Genomic DNA, 18074 nt, shown 5'->3' on the forward strand with positions numbered 1-18074 from the left:
CGTGACCCGGTGGCAGAGCAGCCCATGCTGCTGGCCTCTTCTTTGAATAATTATCTGGAGTTTATTGTGTTGCAGGGATGGGCTGGGGGGCAGCACAGTCACCCCGGCCATCCAGACCAATGAGCTCTCCAGCCAGACCACTACTCAACAATGGACCTGTAGGTTACACAAAAAATTCAGCAGCACAAAAGATTAAATTAAAAATGGACATTTGGGCACAGAAGTTTTGTCCTTGGAGCAACCAGTTTTCCAGCCTTCTGAGTGTATTGTGGGTTTGATACCTTTAATTGAAAGGAAAAAAGTATTATTTTAAATGTAAACCACAATAAAACCACAATTATTTGATTTTCTTAACCCTTTCCCAGCTGTTAGAATTGCCATCCTGGCTGTAGCTTAAGAAGTTATTTCTAGGTTTCTAGTCACTCAACTTGGCTCTAAATATCATGACACTCAATGCTTTGTTTTTGTTTGTTTTTTTTCTCTAGAAATTCAGTGCAATCCCAATTCTTTTTGAAACAAGAACAAAACCCCCAGAACTTTAATTTCTATCAATATTTTCTTATTAAATTGCTGAGAACAGTGATGTTCAAAACAGGTATGGAAGTATATTCCAGCAGTAAATGATAGTAAAATGTCCATTTTCTTTCAACTTTCTTATCTTTTCCTCTCCCCAAAGAGGACTTAAAATGTCTAAAATCCAGACCGTGGAGTGCAGTCTCTTCTTATCAGGACTGAATGAAAGGCTGCTGGAGGTGGATTCACTGTTCTGGAGGGGTGGAAAAAAAAAGAAGTTCTTTCATGGTCTGACCTCGGATTCTTTCTTAATTTTATCTAGCCCTGACCTGTTGGCTCTGCTCTGGCTCCTTTCAAGGCCTTCCGAGCTTCACAAACATGCAGCAGCTGAAAGAAACAATGCCAGGGCTTTTAGGGGTTGCAATATTACACTCTCTTGTAACCTTGGCTAAGTAGCCTGTAAACAGATGCTTTCTCGGAAGCATTTGCCAGAAAGCCGATTTTTTGGCCGTGTTGGTGCCAGCAAACACTTTGTAACACTTTTGATTTAGGACTCTTCATTTTGTATTCCATGTGAGCTTGGGCTGAATGAACCGTGGCTCAGGGTGTGTCTCGTGTGTACAAGGTGGCAGTGGAACTTGGTGTCACAGGTTTTATACTAATCTCCAATGCTATAAATTTGCCTAGAGCAGAAGAATGATATGAAGACAATTTACCAAAATCTGAGTGGGATAAACACACTTTGGTCTTTGCAAAAAACTGATGAAGATAGTGTTAAAATGTAATGAGGGCATTTGCATTTCTCTGTGTTCTTTTGAGAAGGGAGGATGGATTAAAATTTTTCATTGGCTGTGTTGTTAGTGTCATGCTGCTTTAGTCTTAGAGGGTTTTAATTATGTAAAAGAATATTGAGAATGGAATTTTTGTCCCACTGTGAATATGAAAGTGGCTTTATTGTTCTTAGCAACTTTTTCTAAACTTTGGCCTGTGCAATCCTGGTAATTTAAGACTGAAGTTGTTTCATTATAAAGTACTTCACCAGCTGCAAAGTGATTAGAAGCATATTTTGGTTTTAGTTGTGAATACAGGCATTTAATCTTTGGTGCCTCTGCTTTTCCCAGCTGTGTCCATTGGAAGTGCATGAGGACACCACGTGGCAGCCATGAGGTATAGCCCTACCAGATGGAACTACCCTGCAGTGGCTGGAGGGATGTTCCTTCCTGTCCCCATGTCACCTTTATCACCAGGGAAATGGCTTCAAAACAGAAACCTTTTTTTTCCTAATATTTCCCTGCCATTCCCCCAAATAATGGTAGCTGCTACAGCACCATCCCAGCAAAACCTGACTTTTCAGTGCATGTATTTCAGAGGTCAGGAACAATGCCAGGCTTTTATATATTTTTGTGTATTTGTTTCAATACTTTAGAAGAACTGAAGAGCTAAGTTTGAGACAGTAACTCGATGGAATTCCACAGAATAGATGAACGCACACTCAAACTAGCTCTGATGTGAGAAGATACCACCCCTGTACCTGCTTTTGCCTACCATTGTATATGTATTTACTAGACCATTTATATTTTCCTTAACTTTGAAAACTAGGCTCTGAAAGGTATATCCATGTTTGACTAATAAATATATGTAACTTGAACTATTAAAATCTTAAGTTTTGGAAAAGAAAATGTGAATATCTGAATATGAGTATTTCTGACTGACAACTGCTCTGTGGTAGCAAGTTCTCCCCTTACAGAAAGGTTTATGTAGAAGCAAGGCTGATGGCAGTAGTAAAGGATAGCGAATAATTTTGAGCTGGTTCAATAAAATGTGGGCGTTCCAATGAAGTGCAGAGCAACAGAACTGCCAGTAAGTCTCAATTCCTTGGGATAGTTTTGCAGTTCCTCTCAGTTTCTTGCATCCAGACAGATAAGCAGCTGTGGTTCTCCCTCCCTACTCGGGAATGAAATGACTTGTCACAAAACCAGGATCTGAACATTTGAGTGCACTGTAGTGTTTTTCATGAAGAATCTGTAACTGCTGAGAGCTTCCTGTCTGCTTTCTGAGAAGCTAAACAGAATCTCTAGGATTATATCTCAGGGATGTAGTAAGACAGCAAACCATACAAGTAAATCATTGTCACCTGCACTCTTTCCAAGCTTCAGCTCCTGTATATGTTTAATGGTTTTCTGGGTTGCAATCTGTTTTTTCAGTTATGCTTCAACTTAATTTTGTTGCTTGTATTTGCAGTATTTAACTTTGCTACAGTTCTACTAAAAGGTGTAGAACCATCTCAGACTTGCAAAACAAAGAGAAGGCTCCCCCATGTGCCCTCTGCTGAAAGACCTGTCAGGGCTGGATCTGCAGGACTCCCTGCAAATTTTATGGGAGAGTGAATGACAGGATATGGGGATCCAGAGGAGCTTCACCATGGAGCAGTGACCTGCCTGCAAAAACTGCTGTAGGAGAATGAGACTGATCCAACATAAATTGCAGAACAGTGTTTTTTGGGACAGTATCTATTTTGAGAATTCGAAATTAAGCAACATAAGGCATATTTAGCTTTTTCCTACTCTTACTTTATAGGAATATTATTACAGCAGGTGAAATTTGTGCCTCTGGTGAAACTGTTATTTTTGTGTTCTTAATACTGACAGGTTTTGGTTACATAAAAAAGGTGTGCGAAGCAGAGCCATTGAACTGTGTGAAGCTACTCCAACTTATCACATCCAGCCTATAACGTCTTTTAAGACACTCTCTGTGTGCTCAAGGCACTCATGTAATAAAATTTATGAATTAGCTCTAGAGTGTTTTTGTCAACATCAGTGCCAGCCCCTTGATTTGTACAAACTGCAGTTTTTTTGTCCTTTCCACCAGCTGATTTAAGTAATAAAAATAAAAATGCTTATTAAAAAAACAGGTGCTGTGACAATTTTAAAACAATCTAATACCAACAGCCCCAAAAAACCTCAAATGGTACTAAATAGAAACAATAAACTTAAAAAAGTTTATCCAGTTCATTTGTAAATAAGCTACAAAATTGTTCCTTTTCATCTTAGGTCTGCGAACAAGCCTTTAACCACTACACAAGTGCTGGGAATTTCAAGAAATATTCAGTGCTACCAATTATTCAGAAAAATTTTGTAAATGCAGAGACAAAATCTTGATATGAGTTTTTTAACTTAAACTGAATTTATGTGTTGAATTGGTTGAGTAAATCACAGCACCTGATCTGTTTCTGAACAGCAGATCTATGGAAAGATGTGTCACTGCTGGGTCTGTTATGAGCATCACTGGGGCCTCCATTCTCACTTCCCTGTTTGCTCAGCCTCCAAGCTCCTGTGCATGCATGGCAGACACTAAATTTGAGACTGTCAGCCCACAGGTGGCCATGCTATCTCCAATCTTTTATCCATGATTTATGTGTAAACTATTCAAGATACCTTTGCTGGTTAAGGATAAGAAAGCTCCTGAAGTTTGTTTTCTCTTCACACATGTGTCTGGCTTTGAATGTTTGATCCAGCTGATAAACTGTGAGATGAAAGTGTTTATGCCAGGTGTGTATTGGGATTGCCACTGAGGAATAAATCATATCATAACCCTGTAAATGGAACTCAAAAATTGTTCAAAATATTCTAAATAGAGGCTGCTTGAGACAAAGAAGTACTTTCTAGCACTTCATAAAACAAATAGGGAGCAGGTATCTGTTGGAACTGAGGCAGATCTTTGGTTATTGTGTTTGTTATATGGGAAAGCTCTGATTCACATGGAATGGCATCCCGGTGGGTACTTTGAATTGGTCTTTGCTCATGTTATGCATGTAATCTCTGAAGCAAGTTTTACATCTGTTGCTTTTGCTGCTCAGTACAGTGTCTTTAAATTCTTTTCTATCCTCCTTTTCAGATGACTGTAACATTTAGGCTTCCCTAGGCCAGTAGGGAGCACAGCCCTTACTCCTTAGCTGCCCCTTCCTTCACTTGTAGGAACCAGCAGATGGGTTTACAGCCATAGCAGCACTAATGTGTGACAGCTTAAAAATTCTGACACTGCTTTTGACTTGAGCTAGTCCTGCTACCAACGAGCCATGATGTCCTGAAGTGGAAATAACATTGTTTTTCAGGTGGTAGGGACTAGTTCAGAGACTTACTTTTAAACAGGTTTTTCTATATAAAAGTAATTCTGTTTGAAATCTCTTGTGTTACACAAGAGTAGGAGAGAGGAATGGTATGCAACATTGTGCTTCTTCTACATGTCAAGTGTTAAGGATACTTAAAATTAAGGTTTTGAAAACATTTTTTTTCTCAAAGACATTTGGATTTTTTGCTGCGAGTTAGATTTTTTGTTTTTGGCCTTTCTTCCACATCCCCATTATCTTCCTTCTCTCCTCAATCGAGTGTTAATGAGGAATTCAGTTTAAAAAAAAATGCAGTGAGGATAAACAGACCTCACAGGCTCCTCATTCAGCTCAGCAGGGCGCTGGACCTGAGCTATCCTTCATTTCACAGTGGAGATGATCAGTTCTGGGTGAGCACTTTCAAAGGGCGCGGAGGGTTTGAAGGTGCCGGGCGGGATGATGGATCGGCGCTCCTGCCGCGCTGTGCCCGCAGAACGGCGGCGGGGGCTGTGCGGGAGCTCCGCGGGCACGGAGGGAGGAAGGGAGGGAGGGCCAGCTGGGAGCCTCCTGCTCTCGTGGGATCTGCCCAGGGGGCTGCTGAAGGTGCTCCAGCACAAGGGTTTGTCAAGAGTGGCCTGGAGAAGGCAACTTTTAATATCAACCTCCAAAGTGTAATCCCAGTGAGGTGTCAAAGGTGCCTTTTGGTTTTGAATATTTCAGCTGCACACTAATCCCTGTACTCCTCCCACGCATCAGGAGGCCTGGGAATGTGCACATTTCTGCTTTTTGGAGATGCATGCTGTCATATTCCTCAGCAAGTCACTGTAACTTGATTTTTGTGTATTCAAATCACTTGGGAATTTTGAAATATTTTTAACATTACAGCTTTTGGTTGGGCTTAGTGTTTTTAAATGCACCTTAGTTTTCTTGCAGTATCTTTAAGAGATTGCAATTATTTACATATAAAATCTTACTGTCTTCATGAATTTTCAATATTGAAATTCCATATTTTTTTGAGATTATTCTGTGTGTTTGTGTCCATCTCCTTCTTTTCTCTGATTGCAATTTGTTGTTGAGAAACAACTGATGTCATCTATTGTTAAAGTGCTATTGTAAAGTGAAAAAAGCCTTCAAAGCAAATGAAAATTTTACTCTAGTTTAAAAAAACACTTTTATTTTTTGGCATTTTGTTATTTACATTATCTGCTTGTGATGTTAAAATCTATTTAAAAAATGGCAATGGGCTCCTCTTGCCTATTCTACCATTAGTGTCAAATGCATCAAAGAAAATACTTAAATCCAAATTTTAAGGGCCCCTTTTCTTTTACAGCTCTACCTAATGATCTCTTGTTTATAGCTGGTGTGGGTAACTACAGCACAAAAAGATTTTCTTATTCAAAATAAGAAGGTTTTATAAAAGGCATTACTCTAGGAAATCACCTTTACAGAAGCATCAAATCAAGTTGTTCAGATGGTCTTGCTGATGCAGTGACTGCAGAGGGAGCCAGCGATCTGATGGAAACAATAGTCCTGTTCCTGGTGAAGAAATGTGAGGGATTTGCGTTCCTGCTTATTTCATGAGTGGCCGCGTCAGATCTCAGCTAAAATGAGAATGAGAAGAGCTTATTTGAAAAGGATAATGTTATGGTATTTTAGATTAAGGAAAAAAAGAAGTAAACAAGATCAGCACATTTATAAATCATCTGAACCTTCCAAAAATCTTAATAGAAAGAATAGGTTCATGCCAATGGAAGAGGAGAATGTCCCAATAGCTGCATCAGTCCTGGGGGAAGTTCAGCTGGACCCCGAGGAGCTCACATGGGCTGGAAGCAAACGCTGCGATCTCGCACATTGTTGTTGTGTGGAAGGGGTTGGTGGCACATACACTGCTGAGGGGGCAGTCTACAGAGCAGCCATCCTGCTGGGCTACACTCTGAGCCCCCTGTGGCACCCCACACCATCCCCACTTTCAGAAAGCTCCAGGCCCCCTTCTGACTGATCTCTGTAGCAGTTTTCCCCTTGGATCAAGGCCAGCATGTCATTGACAGACCTGAGAAGAGCAGCAAACTGCTACCCAAAGGCATGGCCAGAGAAAGGGACATTGGGAGATCCTTCAAGCTGGGAACAGTGACCCTCTGAAAATGCCAGAATCAGCTTTCAAGAAAACATGGAAATGGAACTTGCTAGTCAAAACATTATTAGCAATCCCTTTGTTTCACAGTTCATCTCCTCTCAAAACCTGGAACCAAACCATTTCACGGTTTTTTTGCTGGGTCCTGTGTCCTTGCCTTTGCTTTGATTGCCCTGCTTCATTACAGCTGCTTATCCAGACCAAATGTTGCCTTCTGTGGACCTCCTGCTGTTGATTTTAATAAATATGCAATAAAGGACTGAAGGCACTTTCCGTATGCTGAATCATACTATTAAATCTAGCTCTGTAGGAGTGAAGGTGTGACTTTGTTCCACATAGAAATGTGATATTTGTCCTAATCCCATTGATTTCTGTTTTAGGCTATTGGAAGTCTGGGCAAAGATTCAGGGGAATTCACAGGGCTGGAGAAAAGAGAGGCTTCCAGGCATTCAGCCCATCCATCAGTCCCCTCATTGATTGTAGCAAACCAGTTCTGGAACAAACTTGCAGAAGAATTGTCTATCTGTAGAAGTCTGAAAAACCTTTTTTTAACCTTTCTTTCTTTTGGAGCTTAATTATTCCTTTTATTTTTGTGCAGATCCTAGAAGAAAGTATCATGTAAGGCTGCTGGCATACAACAATATGGAAGAAGGTTATCAGGCAGACCAAACAGTCAGCACTCCAGGATGTGTCTGTAAGTGTTGTAGATGCATGAAGAATTTTTTAAGACCTGAGCTCTTCCAAGGTCCCAGCAGCTCTGTGTTTTTAACCTATAAACAGTTAATTCAAGGTAAAACAGAGGACCAGAAAGATCATGTCTGTGACAAATGCTATCCTGGGCATCCTGCAACTGAGGCAGTTTGCCATGTTTGTGAAGTGCAGTTGAAGAAACAAGATAGCCCAAGCACATTTCCCTCCTCTGTGGGACCGTCTGCATCATCTGACAGTGACGTATCATGTGTCTTATGAGAGATTTATCTTTCTCCCTTGTCTCTATTGATAGTTTTGACTTTGTTTTTGACAAAACAAGTTGGACTGCAGAAATAATATGTGACGTGTATTGGGTTAGGAGGGATCTTTAATAGCTTGAACCAGACTCCTGGGTCTGAATACCAGGTAGTGCTGGGTAAGGGTGGATTTGAATCTAAATTGTGAGCTCAGACCTCTTAATGTTATGCAGTCAATAATTCCTGCTCCGTTTTTGCGTCAAACAGCTGTCCGTGATCGCATGGTGCCTCCTCCTCCGCCTCCTCACCATCTCTATGCCAAAGCAAACACTTCCTCTTCCATCTACCTGCACTGGGGAAAACCTGCCTTTACATCTGCTCAGGTCATCAACTACACCGTGCGCTGCAACCCTGTGGGGCTACAGAACGCCTCTCTCGTGCTCTACCTCCAAACGTGAGTGCAGCGCTGCTAATGAGCCTTGCTCTGCCCATTCCAGAGCCTTCCCACTCAGGTTCTGCTCTTCCTGCCCTCTTTTAATTGTCTTCTGCTTGTAACAACTTTTATCTCCCTTAGAAGACTGTGTGTTTTGCCCAATGGCTGCTATTTCAGTTTCTTGGGCTTTTTAAGGTGTCTTCATAGTACAGCTTAATTCTCTACAGTGATCCTTGCCTTGGATCACTGGGCTAGCTCTTGGTTTTTTTCATGGCTTTTTGGCTGTCTAGGTTGAATTGGATTTTAAGTTAACTGGACAAAAAAAAAACTATAGATAGCTTGTCTGGACCAAGATGGGACTTAGTCCAGTGTCTGATTTTAAGACTGGAAACAAAAATATTTGAGGGGTTGAGCATTTTATTGTGACATGTTCCTGAAGGTGTGGCACCCTGTCAGGGGAAAGCTTCAAAGCAAATGATTGCTTGCTTTTCAGAGAAGCAATGCATGAGCTACAGAGTGGCAGAACAGGGAAGAAAGTCTCTTCCTAGTCTTGGTGTTCTGCTGGTCTGGGAGCAGAAGACTGTTCCACATGCTGGGGGCCTGCTGAGTGAATCCATATGTGTGTAGCTCCCTTAAGACTGCTTTGCTCAAGACTGTAAGTAAGAAAAATGCTGGGTTACAGGATAGTTTCCATCCTAATATTGAAGGTTTTCTCTTCCCAGAACACATCTGCTGCTGTATAACTCCTGACTTAACGATTAGACACACTATAATCACCATGTAAAGTTCTTAGTGTGCAATATGGAGCATAGCAAGGAGTGGTGCTTTTTGTGATAGCATGAGACTGCTGCAAATATTGGTGACTGCCTTTGCAGCATGGAAGATGAAACTACTAAATGAGATTTAATAAAGCAATATAGGTAGAGTAACACCATTTTAAATTGAGATTTAATCTTGACTGAGGTATTGCCACCCAGAATTAACCCTGGTATATATGAAAGATTTCCCTCCACTCCCAGAATCAAAGTAAAGTGAAATGTCTATGATTGACTTTACGATCACTTAGTCAATTGCAATATTATAACTAATATAATCAATTTTGCAATTAATAAATTACTAAATGTGACTACAAGATGAGTAGGGAACATTCATATTCTACAGAGATCCCCTAAATATAAGGCCAGAAGTGGAAGGGGACACTGCACATGCAGCGTGTGTCTGTGAACTGAGAAGCAGATCCAGGGGCCAACAGCACATGCCTTGTCAGCTGTGACACTGGTTGCTGTTTGTGTTACTCCAGTTTGAAGCACAGTGTCCTGTGGACAGATGTGGAAAGAGGGGAGTTTGGGATACCTGCTGGTGATCCAGGCAGAAATATTCTTGGATTTGCTTGTCCATCAGCTGTTCAGAGAACCTTTATAAAACTTGAGCTCAAGTCAACTGACAGCAGATGGAAGAGCTTCTGAGGGCTCCAGGTTTAGCACAGTTACATTCTCAGGTGGGCAGCACAGATGAACTCAGTGTCTGGACTTGAACTCGTTTGGGCTGTGTTGAGCTGACAGTGAGAACCTACTCATGTGACCAAGAAACATCATCTGAATTTGGGATCTCCAAGTCAACTGCTGCTGTTCAGTTTATTTTTTTCCTTCATCTGTGCAGGTCAGAGACTCATATGTTAGTTCAAGGTCTCGAGCCAAAAACCATGTATGAGTTTGCAGTTCGATTGCATGTGGACCAGCTCTCCAGTCCCTGGAGTCCTGTAGTCTACCACACTACCCTCCCAGAAGGTAAGGAACCAGGAGAGGACCATGTGGTTCTACAAAGAAAGCTCTGTAAACCAAATGGCCTGTAAAATTGCTTATTAATTTTAAGCTGTCTATAGGAGAGGGAAATCCTTCCCTTTGAGATACAGATAATGCTCTTGGCAAGAGATAGAAAAATGCTTTCAGGAAAATCCTTGGTTTGGAACTGTGAAATTCTTTTTCAAAATCCACCTTAAGTCAGTAATGTTTTTTAAATAAAGTGTGATATACTTTCACCATTAGCAACTACTGAATAGAAATAACTTGAACAAAAACTTTAAAATATGTATTGAAGAGGTATGAGTGATTCATAGGCATTATGGAAACATATTTTAAGCCCCAGAAGTTTTGGAAACAGTAAGAATCTTACAAACTACTGCCCTAGCAGCTGGTTTGCTTCGCTGTCATCTTGGTAGGGGAAAATCCAAAACTTGGGTTTCATGTTCTCAGCAATGCAATGCTGAGGATGCACCTGTTCACAGGGTAATGTAGTGAGGGTTTGTCAGTGACTGTTTCCTTCAGGGGCTGAAGAAAAAATATGAAATTTGCTTTTGCAGAATCTCAGCTACTGACCAGACCAGAGTTAACAGGATGTCTCTTGAGGAGCAGTGTGTGTGTGTTTGTATGTGGTTTCTGGGATGTAGCAGTAGCCATTAGGTCTGCACATCAGTTTCTTTCTGAGCATTTTAATTGCATGTAAATTGGGTTAGGCTAATAGCATTGTGTTACTGTTCTCACAGCACCATCTGGCCCTCCAGTAGGAGTGAAGGTGACTTTGATAGAGGATAATACTGCTTTGGTTTCCTGGAGGCCACCTGATGGTCCCGAAACAGTTGTTACACGATACACTATCCTCTATGCGTCCAGGAAATCTTGGATTGCTGGGGAATGGCAAGTGTTGCACAGAGAAGGTAAAGTAAAATCATAAACCTATGAAGTGAGCAAATGATGATGCTACTTATAAGAGGCTTTGTTACTTTCAGCTTCCTTGGACTACAGTAAGACATAAATTCATGTAAATGTTTACATAAAAGTTCTAATTAGTTTAGAATTATTGCTGTGGTAAAATATATTAAAAACCGGTTGATACTCAGAAGGTGAGCAGAGAAGAGTTCTGTCTGTGTTGCTTTGGAGCTCAGCATGTGAACCAAAATGTCTTGTAAATCCAATTACATCCATCTTAGTTCTGTTGTAACTATGATTGTGATGGTTTCATTTTGTAAATGCACTCTTTCCAATCTGAAGTCTCTAAGATACTTCCAGAAATAAATGTATAGAAGTAGCTGTGTGGGTTTATAGTTTTCTGTCGATCACTGTCAATCCAGTTAGTTCAGTTTGCTTAATGAACTATCCCCTACTGCCAGTAAATTGCTCTGCAAATTCAATTTAACTCTCTGGCTCTATTCTACTGCTGAGCCCCAGCAAGCTGATTTAACAGTACCTTGGGTGTGGTGACATGAACTGCAGTCACATCTCTGTGATTAGATATAGAGATAGTATCCATTTTTGTAGGCACTTTTCAGAATAGTGCTATGATTGGAAGAGCTGCATCAAGAACAGATTTTTACTATAGCCTGAAAAATAAGGAAAAGACATTTATTGTTGGATTGATATTCAAAATAGACAGAGGCAGTTCAGAATAGATAATCTTCTAGTGATGTCCTAAACCAGAGAAGCTCAGTGTTACAGAGTAAAGTCAGGTGCTTGAGTAGCCCATTTAAGAGGATTGACCTGGAAGAGTTACTGTTTTGTTATTCTGTGTTGTTACCTGGCTGAAAGCTCAGTTGTCAGTAGAGAGTGAGGCTTTAAATTTTCTGTGGAGAAAATTCCAAAACCTTACTGAGTCTCTCACAGAGGACAATTCATGTCACCACCATGGAGGGTGAGCTGGTCATTGTCCTTTGTGCTGCTCCTGAGGAGAGGACAGAGGACCAACAGCCATTTGAAAGGTGGCAGTGCTGCTTTTTTTTTTACAGAATGGTATTTGTTATGCTGGCCACAAATAGAAAGGTCACCTGTGAAGAGTAACAAGATAATGATTATTATTCTTCAACAAAATTAGTGAAAAATAACTAGTCTTTGAAATACCAATCAGGTCTAATTACAGGGAGAAGATTGAGCCCTTTTTTCCCTCTATTAAAATTGTTCAAAGAAACAGTAATATAAATAAAACTGTCCCACTAAATTGTTGGAAGAAACGGTGATGTGAAGTTGTCCTATTAAAGGGTGAATTTACTATTAATTTTTACTGGGTAAAAAACTCAGCAGATTTAAATTCACAGAGAGCTTACATTTGAAGAATAAATCTTGTCATTCTGGTGATGATACACTGCATTTGCTGCATGCAGCAAAGGGGCTGAATTGCTTTCAGATAGATCCTTCAGCTTAGCCATGCCTGTGGAACTGAACAGCATCTCTGATAGTATTTCAGCAGAGATTTTGGATGAGGGGATGGCAATAACAGTAAATATTTTCATGTGTTCCCATGCTGAAAGCATTGCAGGGAGTGAGCAAGTGGAGGGCTATAAATCTCAGTGTATTGCTGTGTCCATCAATGTTAGAGTCACAAATTTTGTATTTTGACAGATATATTGGGGTGTGAGGCATGGCATGGATTTCAGACATCTTGACATTAGGACAATCTGGTATGCTCAAGTGCAGATGAGAAAGTCTGTGAAAGAAAACTAGTATGTGAGGTAAAATTGGGCAAATACTGTGGTAGTCCTGTGACAGTACTTTCATAGGTAATCTGAGATAGAAGCAGGATTGAGGTTTTTTAAGGTATTTATTCTGATAATATCAGCTACCCCATGCAATATGTAGCATTGTTTTATCTTGATGCTAAATTTGTTCTGCGAGAGATTTGTGAAATCTTGGCCCCATTCCATTCCCATACTTTGAGAAACATCCCCCTCAAATAAAAAAACTTGAAAAAACCACAAAACCAAACAAAAACCCCACCACAAACCAACCCTGCCACCTATAAAAGTCCTAGCACAGGCTTTAGTTTATGTAGGAATTTTTCTACCAATCCACCAATGTAAGACCCCAAACCTTCTAATGTGGCTGAGCTTGTGTTAGGCATGGCAAACCCAAAATATATAACTGGGGTTTGGTGCTGTTTCATGATGTGAGTTATCTTCAGCCACCTCCCCCCACCTCTCCACTTCTCTTCAAGTGGATCAGAAGTTACAGCCTTTACACACTTGCTGTGCAGTAAATCAGCACAAAGTGCTCACTTGCTTTAGCAATGCAGCAGATTTGAAAGGAGCTGGTGGGAAGGAGCCTGTAATATTGAAATGTGACCTTTCGCCCTTGCTGGTGCTAAATATTACAGCTCCTTGGGTTACAGATACCTCACATTTTACTTCAAATGCTTTCAGCTAATGGGTTTTTTTTTATGGAAGAGCTGGAATAGCTTTTGAAGTAGCTTCCTTTTTGCCAAATGTATAATTTTTTCTGTCAACAAACCAACCTTATATTTTGTAGGCTCCCGTGATACTATAAATTCTGACTTTTCAAACTGATTTAAAAGGTTGGAATTTTGACTTAAGTCTGAGAAAGTGAATGGAATATGTGAAAGAGAACAAGAGGTCCTGTAACTGCCACTGTTTAGGAAAAGAAAAGCCGTATATTTCTATTGCAAGAAACACAGGTATTTTAGAAATGAATTGGAATTCTAAGCAATAGTGTGCAGTCCCTGGACAGGCAAAGCTCTCATTGACTTTGATAGGAGTTTTGCCTGTCTAAGGACAATGCAAGTGAATCCTATTTATGTTCTTAATCTCTTTTCCTGCCTTCAGGGACTTTAGGAAATGAATCCGTAGCATGTGAAAAAGACATTTTCTATAATATTCTTAGTAGCACAGCTTAGATGCACAGTAATCAAGGAAGCCTACATGGCTCTAAATAGGGCTTGATTTTATTTTAAAATTGTGGTATAATACACTCTTGCAAAGCTGTCCTGTTCATTTAACCAACTACACCTGAAATTTGATAAAGTGAACCTGAATTCTTTTGTTCTGACAATTTATATTCACATTCATGGTACAGTGGATTGAGGAGAGGCACATATGAGAGAGGTCTGTCTTTCTCCTTTCACAGACTTGATCACCAGGTGAATGCTATCACACTGAACTGCACCTCACGCTGACATAGGATTATTGTGCTGTGTGTTGCACCACATACTTGACTCTTGGGTTTGAACTACACTGGCAGTTCAGTGTGCTGTGGTCAAACAGTATGGAGAGAAAGGACAGCAGGGACAAGAAGGCAAGCCCACTGTTCATTCTGTACCTTGTATGTGCAGGTTAGAATGTATCAAAGTGATCACAGTCCTCAAATGAGATTTGAAGGTAGTATTGGAAAGAAAGTATAGATCCCACTGTCTAAATCTCAGTTTGTTCCCACAGATTTTGTCTTACTGGAACTCTCTATCAAATCTTTTCATAGGAGCAATGACCATGGCTTTGCTGGAAAACCTTGCAGCAGGAAACATCTACTTGGTTAAAATAGCAGCCTCCAATGAAGTGGGAGAAGGACCCTTCTCAAGTGCAGTGGAATTTGCTGTCCTGCCAAAGGAGACATCAGAGTCTAATCAGAGACCCAAACGCTTGGATTCTGGAGATTCCACAGGTCAGTAGCAATGTTTTGATCATGGCTATCGCATGTATTGGGGAAAAAAGATCCTTCTTTGTTTTAGCTTGTAACCACATTATGGATAAACCATTCCATTTTATGTGAGGCAGTCCTAACAGTGTAGCATTTTCTTTTAATTGAAATGGTTTTGGAATTTTTATCTCAGTTCAACTCAGAACTGGTTTAATTCTCTTGCTCGGAAGTTGAAAGTTTGCCTATCAGATGATAATACATAACTGGTTTGAATTTTACATCAGTATCAACTTTGCAGCCACTCTTCTAAGGCATTTCTCCAAGTCCTTTTTATGTCTTGAGATACCAGTAGCACTGGATCTGCCCCAAGAGGCAGTCCCTTCCTCCCCTCCCACACCAGGACTGCACTGACCAGACTCTTCTCTGGTCTATGAGTTTTATTTTCAAAAGTGTCAAATGTATGACAGGGAAGGCCTGGCAATCTCATTAGAAGGAAGCATTTGTCTCCGTGGTTGTGATTGTAGCCCTATTATTTCCTGACAGGGAGCAGGGGTTCATTCTTCTTTACTGAGCCTTTCTATTTTCTCTTTTGGTATAGCTTATTCTGACTATTACCATCTGGACCAGAAATCAATGACTGGCATTGTTGTTGGGGTTTGCATAGCCTTGACCTGCATCCTTCTCTGCATCCTGATCTTAATTTATCGCAGTAAAGCCAGGTATGTTTCCGTTCTTGGAGATGGAGCTCTTTTTCAGGGCACTCATTCTTGGGATGTGCCTTCTCCTCCAGGAGTGCTAAGTTCTCTGAAGTACTCTGTCTCTTCACCTGTTTCTACCAGCATTGGAAACAAAGCACTCTGTTGGCTCTTCCTACTCTACCTGAGCCCCTTCTCCAATGAAAAGGAGGAAGAACCCACAGAGTGAGTCAGTGGTGGTGCTTTGACAACTAAGTATGAGGCATGTTTCCAAATGAAACTCCTTTTTGAGTCAGACAAGCATGCTGCTGCCCATCATCTGCTCTTCCTGCTTAACCCTGCAGCCTGCCCAGACCTGGTTTGCAAGGCTTTAACCACCTGGGTGCTGCTGGACAAGAGGAACTCTGACATAAAGCAATTCCATGGTGCAGTTTCTACAGCAGATCCGTGACGCAGTTTCTTTACTGTGGTTCAAGCCACAATCTGTCTGTCTGTCTGTCATAAGCTGCTAGAGGGTTTAAACTGGCCCAGTAACTTTGCCCAAAACTCTGGGATCAGAACAAATATGTTACTTGAAATAATAAATTAAAAAACTCTCTAAAAGCCCTTGTTACTGAAATACACTTTTTAGCATTCATGAAGGAACAAATATAGATTTGGAGACAGTCTCTGTGTGGCGTGGTAGAAAGGTCTTAATATCATTAGTGGTTACTTCCTGCAAGTAATATTACTAATCATGACAATTCCTGTCTGTGCATAAGCTTGTAGCCTACTGTGTATGATTAACTGGAAGCAGATGTTATTTTTATCACAAGCAATAACATTTAAATTCCATATGAGTTTAGGAGTATCATGTAACAAAATGTAAATGCCAAGAATATGCCAGTATTACTGGATTAATAATAGCTTTGAAGTCTATCCTTGATTTTTTTGTATTTTATTCCTGTGGATCAATTTTATTCCTGCTTAACATTGTGTAGGAAAACATCTGCTCCTAAGCCTGTGCAGCAAAACACTGACCAGCTGTCTCATACCAGTGTCTCATTAGCCAGTGCTAATGAGGTGGAGAAGAATATTGAAGGAATTGCAGAGAATGAAGAATCCTTATTGCCAATGCTAGCGGGAAACAGCTTCATTGATGCTAAGGTACCATGAGCTTTACTTGCTCCCAAAGCAGAAATTTTCTTTAGAAATCATTACTATAACATCCAAATCCTTGTCAAAAGTAAAATACTTACACTACAAATACCCAGGAGGGTTTTCTTATAGGGGCAAGCATGAGCTTGGCAATCCAGGCTTAAATTTTCAAGACTTATCTGAAAGTTCAGCTAAAGATCTGTTTCAGACTTTTACACTTTACTCTGTAGATTGCTGTGTTTGGTTCTGGCACAGCATCAAAGGATAAAGGCTCCACAGACTTGAGGTGCTCAGTGGCCTCTGCTAGTCCAAGGAGATAAGTGAGAATCCTTGTCAGCACCCAGCCCAGAAAGTGCCTGTGCACAGTGTAGTCAAGTATGACACTGACACAAGTTTTTCTGTATATTTACTGGTAAGACAGTGTTACAGTTTATGAACTCATATTTCATCAAATTATAAATTAGTCTAGATGGCAGAATTTACCAGTGGATGTCTAGAATCCTAAGTCCAGGAGTCTAGTGTGACAAAACCACAGTGGCCTTCCTTTCACATACAGACATAATTAAGGCTTGTTCTGTTCACACTGCAGTGGAGCTGCTCCCTCAGAATGTATGGAAGAGCTGGGAAATGGGAAAGGACCCCAGTACAGGCACAGGCACTATGAATGGGAATGGTTACATTCAAAGTACTGGAGCAAGAGCAGTGCTGCAATATTTTGCTGTGTGTCTGCAGTGTCACTGTTGGGTCTAGAACATGGGCTTGCCAGATTTAGTGGATCTGTTTTTGACTTGTCTTGAACAGATGAATGCCAGACCACAAAAGGTGACTCAGCACTGAGCCTTCATTTATCTTCATTTTCAATATGGAGCCAGTAGGTAGAAATAGAAAAATATTTTCAAATATCTTAGAAATGTACTTTATTGAAATAAATGTCTGCATCTTCCTCTGTCATAGGGAGGATCTGATCTAATTATTAACAGCTATGGGCCTGTGACAAAGGCTACCAGCAAGAAAAGGTGGCTGTTCTTCCAAGATACTAAGAAGGTGAAGACCGAGGAGGTAATTGTGCACCTCTGCCCATTAGTGCAATCTTTACTGTAATACCCTGGGTTTGCAAAGGAAGATACAAGGTTTTCTGTTTAATGGCCTAAGTTTTAATTGGATAGTTTCAATTGTGTTACGGTTGATGATGTTCTACCTTAATCTTTACTCATAGTAAACTCTTAAGAATATTTCATTTTCTGGCATATTGTGGGGACACCATAACTCTTTACAGTTGTCAGATGCTGTAACTCTCCACAATTAACTGATCACTTTTGCCCTTGTGTCTGTGAGCAAAAGGATTTTTGTGTACTGGGTCTATGCATTGCATCTACTACATCTACAGAGACTTTGTGTAAATATAACAAATTAAGTATTGATTTACAAACAAAAATAATATTAAAATATATAGAATCCTCTCCTGAGAGCTAAAACTTTAGTTTGCTAAAGAGAAACAAAAGAGGGAAACTAAATTATATACCCAGGGTATTGAGGAAACTGAGAATATGAGCAGAACTGTCTGGCTTCTGAAGTTGTGGCTCTAGATGCATTTGCTATGTGGTTGAGAAAAATAAGTTTGAAACTGAAGTGTTCAATCAAATTGGGAACACTGTAATGCAAATTCACACCTATGGAGCATTGGACTACTCTTTATTTCA

At 40.4% G+C, this 18074-nt stretch overlaps 1 protein-coding gene across 1 annotated transcript in view; it reads left to right on the forward strand.

The window, feature by feature from the left end:
- The window catches only part of PRTG (protogenin), a 77427-nt gene that overhangs the window by 58509 nt on the left and 844 nt on the right, over positions 1–18074 (forward strand). The window contains exons 12-19 of the mRNA XM_071568838.1: positions 7348–7443; positions 7964–8150; positions 9789–9916; positions 10672–10842; positions 14384–14566; positions 15141–15261; positions 16218–16383; positions 17329–17433. Of these exons, the coding sequence (XP_071424939.1) occupies positions 7348–7443; positions 7964–8150; positions 9789–9916; positions 10672–10842; positions 14384–14566; positions 15141–15261; positions 16218–16383; positions 17329–17433 (1157 nt within the window). The remainder of the gene's footprint in view (positions 1–7347; positions 7444–7963; positions 8151–9788; positions 9917–10671; positions 10843–14383; positions 14567–15140; positions 15262–16217; positions 16384–17328; positions 17434–18074) is intronic.

The sequence above is a fragment of the Pithys albifrons genome, chromosome 13 (genome assembly GCF_047495875.1).
Source record: "Pithys albifrons albifrons isolate INPA30051 chromosome 13, PitAlb_v1, whole genome shotgun sequence".
Lineage (NCBI taxonomy): Eukaryota > Metazoa > Chordata > Aves > Passeriformes > Thamnophilidae > Pithys > Pithys albifrons.